Source organism: Colias croceus, chromosome 16, assembly GCF_905220415.1.
Source record: "Colias croceus chromosome 16, ilColCroc2.1".
NCBI lineage: Eukaryota > Metazoa > Arthropoda > Insecta > Lepidoptera > Pieridae > Colias > Colias croceus.
This window is the reverse complement of record NC_059552.1, coordinates 609608-623954: the sequence shown is the minus strand read 5'-3', so window position 1 is coordinate 623954 and position 14347 is coordinate 609608. Positions and strand designations below refer to the sequence as shown.

Below are 14347 nucleotides of genomic sequence, written 5' to 3'. Positions count from 1 at the left end.
TGGCTGATGTAAGCACTAAGCAAATCTTAGACGCAAATTATTATTAATAAAAATATGTGTACAGGAGACTCCCGTATATTCGAAATTATCAAGGGACAGAGCCTGGCAAAAATTTCGGACAAACTAACTTTAAATGCTTAATATTAAAACCTAAGTTCGAGAAAATAGAGGATATTTTATTTTACAACTGACATTTACAATTATTATTTTTGAAAAATTATTTCGGATATAAACGTTGTTCGGATGAACGAGAGTTTATTGTATTTACGTACGTATTTACAAGATTGTACGTAAATACACTATACTCTCGTGAATTGTAATATTTAGTATGGCAACACAATAATAAAAATGCATTTTCATGATTTCATTATTCCATTAAAAAAAAATCCATTAGAATCCAAAAGATTTATTACTAAAGCCCATGTTGGTGTATAATCTGTATATAATATGTTTAAAGCCTATAATTGAGCTATAAATTTATGACAGTAAATTCACCTGAATTATTCGCTCCTGTTCCTCGATAACCAGGCTATCTAACACCAAAAGAATTTTTCAAATTGGAGCAGCAGTTCCTGAGATAAGCACGTTCAAACAAACAGATTTATAATACTAGTAAAGATTTACGGTAAAAATAAAAATCTGGGTATGATTTGTAGTATTTAATATTTATTAATATATAAAAATATTTGTATTTACTTCAAGCTGGTTTTAACATCAACATTTATTTTACAAGCATTCAGGCATCTCCATTCCCTTAGTTATCCTAGTAGTAACTTGAATATAATTGTAAGTATATTTAATATAATCAGAGGAACTGAAACAAAAGGGGTATATTATTATCTAGGTATTATCTGTGCAGTACATTCACATCCATTAATTTATGTTATTTAATACTTTATTGCAAACAAACGAAATACAAATTTATAGAATTACTGACTAATTAAACTAACTTTTATTTAAAATCAAAGGAAGAAGAAGCGATTAGAAAATACAACGGTATAGGAAGAAGCTAAGCAAGACAAAGATAATGTGACTTATGTAGGTATTTAAAACTTTTTATGGTTTGTGTTTGACGCACTTCTAGTGGGTGTTAATTCTAAAATTTGATAGTTTATACTGCAAAGTAATGATGATAAAATTTGCTGTTCATGATGTAATATTTTTTTAATAACTCAACCCCCGGAATCACAGACAATAGAAAATCTATTGTGTCGTGGACCGATCGGGCCGCTGGGGGCTCAATGGGTTAATACTTAATGTATTGTACAGTACTATAATTAATAATTACATGGTAGTTAATTGGAAGTGTCCATGTCATAATTGAGTTTTCCATATGAGAATTAAGTATATAATAAGCTTTTAGCAACTAAATAAAATAAAATAAAATAAAATCTTATTGGTTGTCCTAGTCATTAGTCTGGAGTCAGCGTATCTAGATATTGACCAGACCAATAAATAGGCAAACTTTGGTAGTAATATTTCAATAACTCTATTTTAATTAATACTTATTATAATCGAAAACGAGACTTACTTCTAGTAACGGTCCGAATTGATCGAACTAAATTTAAAATTTGGAATTTAACTGAAGACTGATCCTCAAAACCTTGATTTTGGCCATGTGCTCCCCAACCCACTAAAATAAAGAAAAATTATTGGTATTTCTTATAATGCTTATAAATCAGTTTTTGTTTTTTTTTTTAGTTTTGCATACTTTTTTGCATAAATCTTTCTTCGTGCAAAACACACACTGCATTGAGACACAAAAGACTGGCTTCAAACAAATTCCATAAGGTAATCATTTTAGATTCTATTATCAGTTAAAATGAAAACACCGCTGTTGATTATCAATAGAAATGGATGTTTTAATTCATTTAATAATGAAACACAGAGCAAACTGTATCACAACTGTATGTTAGGAAATAATATACCTACGGTGTTTTCAGTTTTGGTGGATAGACAGTGACAGTTGACATTTGACAAGACATAATATGACGTTGATAAAACCAACATCCAGTGGATGGTGGTGGATGCGTTCATGCGTTCTCCCCACGTTCTCCCGTAACATAGTTATCACTTTGCTCAAGAGCTTATAAATTAGTAAATGGGGACTATGAATAACAAAATTACTTATCTCAATATTTATCTATTTATGTGTGAAAAATTATTTCATTTGGCGCCAAAAATTCGACTTCGTCACCACCCCAGTGCGGGTCGCGGGATGGACTTCATTTTTCAACCAACTTCAAAAAAGTTTTACTCACAGTTTTACTCAAAAATCAAAATGATTTAATGTGCATTTAATTCTTCCTGTTATTTTTTCTGTGATTTTTCCACAGATCCCATATTTCTTGTCAAATAATTTGACAATAATTAATGTATTTTTGCATGTATTTTTTTACTCTGTCTACGTTTTTGACAAACCACCGCCAGGCGCCAGTTCAGCCAGTTGCAGTGGCCCTAAGAGCAATTATAGGTTAATTGCTCTTAGCAGTGGCCAATAGTCATTGGGCCAATCACAATCATCTGGCGAAATCGAATGTTTAAATTTTGACTTTGCAGTTTGCAGGTGCCAGGTAGAAGTGTAGATTACTTGCTCTGTGGTGTAGAAGTTTCAAGTAATTATAGAAAGTTATTCAAATTTGTATATTTTTCAAGATAAACAGAGATAAATATAAAAATAGTTATTGGTATGTAGTCACCAAAATTTATAATAATATTACGGTTACTTAAAATAACTTACCTATTGATTGTATAAAATTTTAATATTAGTAAAAAGATGGAGGGAACAGGGGATCCTAGTGGTCAGATTAAAGTCAAAACTAAAACCGAAAAAACTGGAACTATCATAAAAAGTGATGAAGACACAATGTCCTCTCAGAGTGCAGAAGAAGCGGAAGAGTCATTACAGCCTGACAATGTTATAGATAGCGAGAAACCCTCACAATCTGACCTGTATGTTCCTGATGTGGGTCCTAAGTGGTATAAAGTGACCGCCCCACTTGTCACACCACCCATGATTTTCACTAAGCTACCAGATATGTTTGCATCATTCCCAATCAATGACAGGCCTAAAACTAAAGATGATGATTATGATGTTCTAGAACAAAGATTGAGAGATTTTGTTGGGGCAGAAGTGAGTGATGAAGATTATGAAAAGCTGGCTGACTTTTGCAAGTATGTTTTTATTTATATATAGCTCTTGATATTGTTAATAGAGTAAGTATATAGTTCAAAAAGAAGTTCACTTAGATTTTTTAACTGTATTTAATTTAATTCTACTTATATACCTTGAAATATTAAAATGTACAATCTACAACATATTTCAATTTTTCTTTTACAGCCCAAGCCATTTAGAAACAGGATTAGAAATGAAAATGTCTACATCTTTGCCAGGTACAAATTCTTGTCCAGTAAAAGAATTTGAAGAAACTGATATTGGCAGTGACCTTAATATTGCTAAAAAGCTTAAATTAAGAAAGTCCAAAGATGTAAATAACTTGTACTCACAACATCTTAAATATAGAAGAGTGCGTCTCTTGCCCCAGTCAAAGGAAGTGAGTTTAAGCTTATGTCTAGATAGCAGAAGTGCATACATAATATACCATACATTGCATATTTTACTTAGTTTCCTTTGTTTTTAATGCCTTGTTTTTGATCACCCACATTTTTATTTATATCTATCTTTTACTTTAAGGGTTGCTATACTGAGTGATAAGGCCTTTTGCTTATAAAAATAATACTACTACTTACTACGCAACATTGTATTACATAAAATTTTATCTTTAATGTAATAATGGATTTGGTTTAATCTTATTAGATTATTTAAAATCTCATAAAACATAAATTTAATGTAATTAGCTAGCATTGATTAACTAATTCCTAACAGGAATTAATATAGTGGTTTTTTTACATAATAATATTATGTATATGTGTTACTTTCAGAATGACATAACAGTAACAATTGGGGAGCCATTGCAACCTGGTCAGGATTTGCTGTTTCGTGTCAGAGTGTACAGGCCTTTCCGACATTCTGCTAGAGAGAGAACGGTAGAATACATTTTTATTGTTTTGTATAAAAAGTTATATGTATAGATTAATTTGAAGGTGTTAAATCTTGCAAAACTTTAATGGCAATTCACACACCACAAATTTAGATCAAGCCCAAGAAATTTATATTGCATGGTTATTAAAGCATTAATTAGTGATCTGTTCCTTTTTGTAAAAACTGAATGGCTGAACCTAAAATCAATAAGGGGTCCTTATATAACAATTGCAGGACCGGAGACTACTTTTTGACTCTTTGAGTTGTGTGTGTATTGTATTAATATTTAAGTTTTGTGCTCTAGATAAATACAAAAGAAATCAAATTATGTTTCTATTATTTTCAGAATACACGGCACTCAATTCTCAGCAATGACATAGTGCTACTCGGTAGACAGTCGCTCACTGTGCTGCGGGATCGAATCGTCTGCCTAAACGATGTGAGCATGAGCGTCGATGTGTCGGAGAGGCTCGACGACTTGCCCAATACTACTGCTAAGGTGAGAACATTGTTTTAATAAATAATGTATTTCATTAATATAAGTTTTTAGTAAAGAAATGTAATAATACTGTAATATTCCTATAAGTTTTAAATACATGTAATTTAAATACAAAATAATTTAAAAAAAAAGTCTTTAAATATTGATGTAGTTAAAATTAATTAAGTTTACATTTATGTATGATTTTAAGGCACAATATGTGTACTATTACTAACTGCAATATTACTCATTACATTTGCATTAAATTTAAAAGGATCAATTGAGAAGATAAAAGTGTTAAAAAAAGTATTCAACCGAATTTATTTGTGGAGCCGGTTAAATAGTGAGTGAATCCTTTGTTAGTGACAAGCATTTGTCAACGTCAAAATTACGAAAAGTAGTAAATTAAACAAATTTGTTTATTTTATTATAAAAAATTGGTTGTCTGTAAAGTCGGTTTACTGACGATAGTTGGACGTGACAACATCCGATTGTGCTTCTTTGTCGTTCGTTCCGCTCTCTCGCTCGCACTTCAAGCCTTACATGGAACGCTTCTGCATTTTATAACCATCTTCACACGCGCAGGAGCTGTTCCCATCCGGGTTCCTGTTCATCAACAACGTGTTCTACGTGGACGCGCGCGCGGGCTGCGCGGACCGCTCGCGCGCCGTGCGCCACTGGGCGGCGGCGCGCGGCCTCGGGGCCTTCCCCAAGCGGGACATGGCCAGCACAAGGCTGCAGGACATCGCGCTCAAGATGGGGCACCCGGAGGTGGGCCTGCTTTGTTTAACACACATTTAGTTAACACACACACACACACATGCAAAAATACAGAAATGTGACATCACGGACGCAAGATGCGATGGCCAGCACGCGGCTGCAGGACATTGCTGTGAAGATGGGGCATCCGGAGGTGGGGGTGCTTTGCTTTACACACATTTAGTTCACATATTCAAAAATACAGAAAACATGATAATAATGCGTTCTTCGATAAACTCTATTTAACGCATGGTGATCACCTAACAGCAAGTGCAGCGCAGGTTCCGTTGCTGGTTATAATTAATATTAGATAATAATATTCATATACATAATTTTAATTCCTTTCATTAATTTCATACATATTAAAAGTATCAAAATCGTGTGCAAGGCGATGAATAAAGTTGTGACGTCACAGAAGTTAGCGGGAAAATATGACGTCATTCGCTTCTATCAATCATGACGTCACTTATACTTCTGCAAATTTCTGCTATCCTAGTACATGTGATGACGTCATATAAGTATTGCTAAGGCTTTGCATTCTACCAGAATCACATAACGCACAAGGAGATATTTAAAGTTGTGACGTCACAGAAGTTGGCGGGAAAATATGACGTCATTCGCTTCTATCAATCATGACGTCACTTATACTTTGCAAATTTCTGCTATCCTAGTACATGTGATGACGTCATATAAGTATTGCTAAGGCTTTGCATTCTACCAGGATCACATAACATACAAGGAGATGTGTGAAGTTGTGACGTCACAGAAGTTGGCGGGAAAATATGACGTCATTCACTTCGGTTAATTATGACGACATTGATACCTCTGCGTATTTCTGCTGCACTAGTAATGCGATGACGTCATATAAAAATAGTGCTTGTTAAAACTTTTCAGAACGACTGACCAGCGGCTTGCATCCAGCGGCTATTACATGCGATGACTATAATTATCATGTTTAATTACATTTCAGTTTTTTGAAAAATTATGACGCGGAGATAGACAGATTCTTACTGATTCACTTACTTACAGTTACTTACACTTTTTTGTATCATTTCCAGGTGTACTCCCACCAGGGCAACTGCGAGCACTTATTCACATTCTCCGAAGTCCGTCTAATGCACGCTACTGACCCGCTGAAGATCAGCCTCTACCCGTACCACACGCAGACCACACAGAACCACTCCATATATTGCACAACTTGTGGAGAATTCGGCAGTAAATGGATCGTCACTGGATGCGATAGAGTTCCCTTCGATCCTACGTTCTTCTGTGAAACCTGCTTCAAGTTCTACTTATACAAAGATGGACAGAAAATATGCGATTTCAAAGCATATTTGTATAGAGGCAATGAAATCAACTCGCTCAAGCCATTTGGATGATACGAAAAGATAGTACTTGAATATAAAAAACGTGCATATTATGGTAGATCAATCGTGAATATTATCTGAAAATGCACCTTGTAACCCATGACATAAATGCTATTTTAGCTTGTTGTGTATGAGGTATATATTATTTTTTGTATTATTTTTAAACGGGACTTAATCTATTAAATAGTTGAAGTCGTGATTTAATTAAATGTTAAAGCCATATTGGTAACATTTTAAACAAATAACTGAAGTCTGAAATACTTTAGTATTTTTTCAGACTTTAATTTATTTTGCATATTGTTAAACCAAGTATTAATATCAACTTAATATTCAACAAACCCATGAAAAATATTATAGATACCCTTAATTTTGTTACTTTTAAATTCAGTTAAATTAAATAGTGATGTATAATGATGTACTATTAATATAAAACCGTTAATAAAATAAGAAGTACACAATAAAACTTTAAACTGGACGTGATCTCAAATTTTATACTGTATGTAATTCTTTAGGTTAAAAAATGGCTGTGTTAAGAAAATTCTTCACTTGGAAGAATCAAAAATGAATTATGGAAGGGTGCAATGTATCTTAGGGATTTGGCAAAGAGGTTGGTGTGTGTGTAGTAGCTTTAAGTAGTTTCCATTATTTTTTTATGTAGTTGCAGTATGAAATACATAGAATGTTTAGTTATCTATTATTGATAATATTAATGTTTTGAAGTGATACTTATTTAGGTGTGTTGAGAGTAAAATTTCAAGATCGCTGCATGGATTAAGGCGACGATTTTGGTATCTTTGAATCTTGCCAAAGAAGTTTCACTTCTGACACGTGTGCTCGGCACACACGCTATTTTTTATGCAGTAATAAGTATTTGTAACAGTATACTCGTACAGGTAGTGGATAAGATTGTGATCCTTTTTTATTTTGTTATATTATGTATTTGATATTGAGTTCTGCATGGACAACATCTTATGAACTGTTGTAGAGTTTTTGTAGCAACATTGTAACTATATCTGTATTTTGATTATGGAAAGTATTGTAAAATTATTAACCCCTTACCGCATACAGAGCCATATATGGACGACGAAGTTTATGAATTTTTTATAGGCTAACTATAAACAATATCTAAAAAAACTACCTTACATCTTAAACAGCATTTCATCGAGAATTGGAATGTAATTAATTTATACAGTGTAAATATTATCCATCAGATATATTATAGATTTAGTCTAGCGCGTGCGACGGTTTGGGTGCGCGGAAAAAACCGTGATTTTCAAATTAAGATTTCAATATCAAAAAGGTGAGTAAAGCCATGAAAAAAAATATTTCTTCATTCTTTAGTCTTTCTAAAATAAGGTAAAACATTTGGTTAGGTTGTTTTTTTGCTTTAATCATGTTTTTTTGTACTTTTCCAAATCTGTCATATTTGGCTTCGTATGCATTCCGTCCAAAATATATTATGTCATATGTGGCTGGGTATGCATTCAAGCACAGCATTCAAGGATACTTTCACTGATTGTTCCAGTATCGATCCTAGACACTTTTATCTCACTATGCTAAGCATGTAAATATTATATCATCATCAATAAATACAGACTCATGCTATATGCCACTGTATGATTTTTAATTAGCCGTTTCAGAGCAAATGCGAAAGTCAGGGAAAGCTCTTATTACCAAAAGACGTGGTCGTCTCTCAAAAACTTAGAAACATCGGCATCTCTGGAGTCTCCTCAGTATTTCTGACTCGCCAATTACCGCAAAAAAGCTACGAAAAACTCCTGCAGGACATCTAGATTTTCACTTTGATTCTGTACGGTCTGATGGGATTAGTCATTACCGAATTTGGAAGAAGAACGCCCGTCAGCTATGCCTATATTGTTCCAATTTCGTTCCTTCACGTTATGTGAAAAATATAACGTGTTTTTATGTTATAATGACAAACGTAATTGTTTTAAGCAATTTCACGAAGTATAAGTTGGCTGTGATTCTGGGTGTTATTTAGGTATCCATATAAAGTTTCATAAACATTTCGCCCGCGGCCTCGCCCGCGTTTTCAAAGAAAACCCCGCATAGTTCCCGTTCCCGTGGGATTTTCGGGATAAAACCTATCCTATGTGTTAGTCCAAGTTACCCTCTATATTATGTGTGCTAAATTTCATAGAAGTCGGTTCAGTAGTATTTGCGTGAAACAGTAACAAACAAACACATACACATACATCCACCCTCACAAACTTTCGAATTTATAATATAAGTAGGATAGGATTTATGTAAAGTATATGTAGCATATCAGTTGACTAAGCATTCAGGATACAAGCTTAAGTTTAGTTTGGGGCTTAGCAACCGTGTGTGTGAAATTAATCCGGAATATGTTTTTATTTTATTAATTAGTTACTTTTTTCTAATTGCATACGAAGCCATATATGACAGAAAAAATACAACAAACACTGCATACGAGTCCATATATGGCGCCGTTATATATTTTCTATAATATAAGTAAATAATTTTTTTTCTCAATTTGATCTCATAATGTAAGGTCTAATAAACACTTTTTTGCAAAAAAATAATTTTTATTTCATCTCCTTAATAATTCATGCAATAAGGGGTTAAATAGATGCATTATACCATTTACATTTTAGTTTTATTTCTCACTTGCACTTTTGTGCCATTTTGAAATGAAATAGTAGCATTATGTGATTTAATTATTTTATTCATTAAGTTCAACAAAAAGATATGGATGAAATAATCTTGTAAGTGAGTTTTTTGTACAGTTATGTTTTTTTTGGTGAAAAAGTAATATCGACTAATAATGACTACTCATTCCCACCTAAAGTTTCCTGTAGTGTCTACATTATTATTTATTATCATAAGGAGGAAACTGACTTCGATCCGAAATTATTGAACCTATTTGAAACAGTTTCTCAACTACAATATTCTTAGGAATAAAAACAAAATATGGCCCTAAGGCCTACGGGTTACTTCTGCGGAGCCGGGACAACAGGCTAGTCTGTCATAAGACTACAATATCCTATGATAACAATCGTAACACTTCTGAATGTAGGTCAAGATTTATTGATCTAGGATACGGATTAAAAGCTAATGAGATTTTAATGTACCTGATCCTCTACACTGCACCAAGAAAGCTTGACTCGTTACGAAAAATAACTCGTAAAATTTTCATTTACCAATTTTTTTACTGAAATTGTCAGCAACATAGAAAGCTCATAGTCACCTCATTTTCTTAGATTTTAGTCGCTGACCGCCATGACAAATGGTATGCAGAATGAAATGGAAGAGAAGAAGTCATAATATTATATGAACTGCACTCACCAGTATGCAAAAAAATAAAGTAACGTAAGTAAGTAAGAAAAGCTTAAAGTTAAAATCTAGTAACTATCCTAAATACAAATAAATAAAATAAAAAACTTGAGCGATGTCAATGGACATCCGGATGAAACAAAATGTTAAGTTAGAGAGAGATAGACAGAGAACCACGCGCACGCCGCACGGCTTACAGCCTTACAACTCTAGCAAAAAGTGACAACTTTTCGTAAGATTTTTTTCTGTCTAGCCCCCTTTCACAACGCGCGATAAGGAACTTCGTTCCAAAAATCCTAACTAGATATTAATTATTATTTATGAATACTTATTTGTTAAAAGATTATAGTTTACTTATTCTACATTGGCTCTTCGCCCGCGACTTTACGTTATCACAAACTCAAACTTCTCAAACTCAAAATTTGTTGATTTAATTAGACTTCTTTTAGAAGCACTTTCGTATTGTCATTACATATTTTTATTTACAACTTTCCTAATACAATTTTCCGTCTTGGAAAGTTTGGTTTTCGTGACAGAATGTATCAGAATCAGAAGCTTTCTTTTGTCCAAATGATTTACATATGATAACTTATTACTTTTATGCTATGCTTGAGCATAGATTCAAATCAGAAGACCTTGGCAGAGGCAGAACTTCTTCTAGTAGTTATTATTATTATTATTTTTTTTAATTCCGATAGGTAGACATTTGACCACAGTCCCACCTGATGGGAAGCGGTGACGCGGTCTATGGTGGTAAATCATGTCTACCTAGATGCCTATTTATTCGCCTCTTGAAGGAACCCATATTGTAGTTCTCCGGAAAGACAGACGCTGGCAGGGAGTTCCATTCCTTGGCGGTTCGAACTAAGAATGACGACGCAAAGCGTGAAGTGCGAGCAGTCGGCATTTCCACCAAGTAAGGATGGTAACCTGCAGTGCGCCTGGATGTCCGTTGAAAAAAAGGGGAAGCACGGATGATGCTGTGCAATTCAGTGGCGCATTCGCCGAAGTGTAAGCGATAGAAAACCGAAAGGCTGGCAACTCTTCGGCGATGTGTAAGACTCTGAAGGCGGTTTTTTGTTAAGTTATCGTCGCCTATAATTCTTTTGGCACGTCTTTCCATCGCTTCCAAAACATCAAGTTGGCATTTGGCAGTGCCTGCCCACAGGTGGCAGCAGTATTCCACACATGATCTAACTTGCGCTTGGTAAAGATTTAAAAGCTGTTGAGATGTGAAATACTGCCGCACCTTAGATAGTATGCCAAGTTTTTTGGCTGCAAGTTGTGCTTTGGACACTATGAACCGCCCGAAGTTCTACAAGAGAAACTCGATACTTAAGGCTTATAGGCTGATTTGAAAGCATTAAGCAAATCAAACAAACATTCCTCTAACATTAGAAAAAACAACGTAGAAATATGTAAGATAAACGATCGCGTGTCGCGCCTCATTGTGCTGATTGTACACAAACGATCATTAGCCATAAACAGTGCACCGGGATGACATTATTAGTGCATCTCTAATTCTCTAAGGTCTTGTCGTGGGACAAAACATTTGTGTCTTACGGTCTCTGCATTTTTGTAGGCGCGTGTTATTACGTAGGCGTGTCGAAGGCGGATTTTGGTGAAATTTCTCCTTGGTAGTTAATCTTGCCCTGGTACTTTTCCGACTTTCGTATCAAGTTAGGTTAGGTTTCCTGTTTGTCATATTTATTTAATTTATTTCTAATGATAAAACAAAAAGTACATGCTACTCCTCTTACTTATTTTAATTTTAATATACTTAAGAACCTGTTGAGACATGTGCATTGTGCATAGCCTTGTCTCTATACTGATTGATACAATTTCCCTGTTTCCACCTGACATCATACGGTATTTAAAAGAACCCACGTACCAATCGTAAATCTGTTTACCCAGTACCTTGATCCACTATATTGTATGAAAGCATGCAACCGCTAGAAATAGTGTCAATTGTGGAATTACATGTGGTACAGGTGGTCTTCCGTGGGGGCGTTGCATCCGCCACGTGATGGCCGCAGGGCACGTGGGATAGTGTTGTTGTTATGGAGTATAGGACAATGTAGGATAGGTTTTGTGGACACTTGGTATAAGCAGGAACAATGTAGCATAGTTACTGGGAAAATTGAAATAAGTAGTAGAAATGATGTAGGCAGGCAGGGCTACTGGGAGAAAAGGGTAGTGTAGAGTTAGATGCTTGGCTCTAGATGAGAGCTGATATTTTTTTTTCGAGTCCTACAGTCGCGTTTTGGCAATGTGTATTGTAAATGAAAATGTTATGGTCTTTTAAATAGGTAGTATCTTTACGATTACTTACGGTATTATAAAGTTTGACATAAATGTTACATAGCAACCTTGCATAGAAGGAAAGATTGACTAGAGAGGCTAGTTGTTCATACTACATATTATAGTACTGTCTATTGTACTAAATGTGGACTACATACGTTTCTCCCATGCAGAAACAACTTTCCAAACGTATTCTATAGAATATCACCTTAAAGGTCCTTATTACTTTAATGTTTTACAAAAGTGATTCTAAAAGAAGTAGAGAAGAAGAGTATATCTCTCAGTTTCAATTTAATGATTCATCAAAATTAGGTAGTAAAGGCAATAAATTTTTAATTCCATACCATTAAACATCTTTATACTGTGTAAAGCTTTTATGCAAGCAATTCATTGAATTTAGGGCAAATCTCTGTTATGGTCATGAACTAGGACATTGCTTTTAAATCTCGTTTGTTAGGGTTTCATAGCTAAATGGCAAAAACGGAGTTTCTTTTACTTGCATTCAGCAAATTCGATATTGCTATTTTGCTCAGAATTATTGAAGCAATTACCCATTTAAACTAATGAACTCATTTAACTCATGTGAAACTTTAAGATGAAGGAAAGACAAGTCTTGCTTGATATTATTCGTTATTAAAAGCTTTGTTTAGATGCGTATTATGAAAGTATAATAGTTTCATAATGTTAGTAGGTATTTCATTCACATGTTGTGTTACATACTCGGGCAAATATCCCTGAAAACATCACAACAGTAGGTATCTGTGTGTTTGTATCTGTTATCTGCAGTTTCATCATCGCAAGAAAACTGGGGAGACCCAGAAACACTTGTGACCGGGTTAACAAGCGTACAGAAATTCAGTTTAAATCACTCTCAATGAGAGTTTAAATGCGATTCTAATTTCTGAGACGATTTGGCTTCTATGATGGGGATAAATTGATCTATAAACATAGAAAGGAAATTTCTTTCCGATAGAGATCCTATTACCGAATTTTCAAATAGATGTTCGACTGGAGAATTTGGCAGTAAACAGCTTTTAACAAATTAGATTTCGTATCCTACTAGGTAAGACTATCTCCGGATAGTTCCTATGTTCTATACAGATTTTCTGTACTTCCTTGTATCAAAATTAAATAATATTTAAGTCGTTCGTAGTCTTTCGGGGCACTATTTATTCGATTTATCTTTACAATGCACCAAAATACAAGGATTCGATAACCAAGATGTGCACAATTGTTAATATTACCTACATGATGTAGAGATCATCGAAGTGGACATTATTTAGGATACCGCGCTTTTTTAATTTAAAGTACAGGATGTCTACGATGATATTTTTTTGACTTCGTTATATGTATTGTGTGAGTGCTAGAAGAATGTGACCTAATTAGGTTGTTTTTGACGCAAAAACTAGAGTTTCATAAAATTTTATTATCCTTATCGCATTTCGCTAAGAAGGTGAACATGGTTAACGTTGAGTCAATATTAGAAACATACTGGATTTATAATTTTAGATTTTACTTAAATCCACGGAACTTACGAGGAGAAGAGTTTTAATTAAGAAGTTTCTAAATACCTAAATACAAAATATCTGTGTTACCTAATACTAAAATCGCGTAATTTCTCATTCTTCTTAATATCCTGTAAACTTTTATTAAATAGAACAATAGATAAAGAATTTTAATAACAAATTGTACAAACTGTTACAAGCAAACCAGTGCGGCGGTGATCTCATCACGCCGAACGAACGTACACGTGTGTTGTGTCAATATTATATCATGGTGGGATTATTTCAATTACATAATTACTGGTATACAGTGTTATACAATATGTTAGGGAAGTAGGTAGGTATAATATTTGTGATAAGATGACCAATTGTTATATCTGGCCGTTTAGGTTGGTAGGTACTTAATTATGCTGGAAAAAGAGTAATGCATATTGAATTTCTCTCCATTACTAGCTTTTTTGCCGGGGCTATGAAGATATAGATTTATTTACGAAACGGAACATGGTAGATATAGTTTTATGTTGCTTAATCCTGGGATGAGATATGAGAGAATACTGAACTACTACTGACTATGAATAAATGA

General features: G+C 34.0%; 2 protein-coding genes and 1 long non-coding RNA gene across 4 annotated transcripts; 2 read left to right on the top strand and 1 right to left on the bottom strand.

Annotated features, from left to right (window-relative positions):
* Positions 1 to 646: 646 nt before the first annotated feature.
* LOC123698550 (immediate early response 3-interacting protein 1) lies at positions 647 to 1894 on the bottom strand. The gene is made up of 3 exons (XM_045645211.1): positions 1712 to 1894; positions 1532 to 1633; positions 647 to 814 (listed from the first exon to the last, which is right to left on the bottom strand). Exons 1-3 carry the CDS (start codon positions 1797 to 1799, stop codon positions 759 to 761), a joined length of 246 nt encoding a protein of 81 aa, XP_045501167.1. The 5' UTR covers positions 1800 to 1894; the 3' UTR covers positions 647 to 758.
* A 739-nt stretch (positions 1895 to 2633) lies between these two features.
* LOC123698528 lies at positions 2634 to 7570 on the top strand. Of its 2 annotated transcripts, XM_045645182.1 has the most exons (7): positions 2634 to 2687; positions 2770 to 3174; positions 3341 to 3554; positions 3943 to 4047; positions 4389 to 4541; positions 5106 to 5291; positions 6338 to 7570. In XM_045645182.1, exons 2-7 carry the CDS (start codon positions 2777 to 2779, stop codon positions 6656 to 6658), a joined length of 1377 nt encoding a protein of 458 aa, XP_045501138.1. In that variant the 5' UTR covers positions 2634 to 2687; positions 2770 to 2776; the 3' UTR covers positions 6659 to 7570. The 2 variants fall into 2 exon arrangements, with proteins under 2 accessions (XP_045501138.1, XP_045501137.1); XM_045645181.1 differs by lacking the exon at positions 2634 to 2687 and having other exon boundaries at positions 2695 to 3174.
* Positions 7571 to 7691: 121 nt separating this feature from the next.
* On the top strand, positions 7692 to 9274 carry LOC123698529. The gene is made up of 2 exons (XR_006752418.1): positions 7692 to 7946; positions 9180 to 9274. It is a non-coding gene; the product is annotated as an uncharacterized LOC123698529 (long non-coding RNA).
* Positions 9275 to 14347: the final 5073 nt, after the last annotated feature.

What these genes read in the sequence shown, in the direction of transcription:
- LOC123698550 (XM_045645211.1), bottom strand. Translation starts at nt 1,799, where the DNA reads ATGATTACCTTATGGAATTTGTTTGAAGCCAGTCTTTTGTGTCTCAAT. An exon ending in AGAAAGATTTATGCAAAAAA is followed by an intron (nt 1,634 to 1,711) that starts GTATGCAAAACT and finishes TCTTTATTTTAG; the next exon opens with TGGGTTGGGGAGCACATGGC. An exon ending in AATTCGGACCGTTACTAGAA is followed by an intron (nt 815 to 1,531) that starts GTAAGTCTCGTT and finishes CTTTTGTTTCAG; the next exon opens with TTCCTCTGATTATATTAAAT.
- LOC123698528 (XM_045645182.1), top strand. Translation starts at nt 2,777, where the DNA reads ATGGAGGGAACAGGGGATCCTAGTGGTCAGATTAAAGTCAAAACTAAA. An exon ending in ATTCTGCTAGAGAGAGAACG is followed by an intron (nt 4,048 to 4,388) that starts GTAGAATACATT and finishes TATTATTTTCAG; the next exon opens with AATACACGGCACTCAATTCT. An exon ending in TCAAGATGGGGCACCCGGAG is followed by an intron (nt 5,292 to 6,337) that starts GTGGGCCTGCTT and finishes TATCATTTCCAG; the next exon opens with GTGTACTCCCACCAGGGCAA.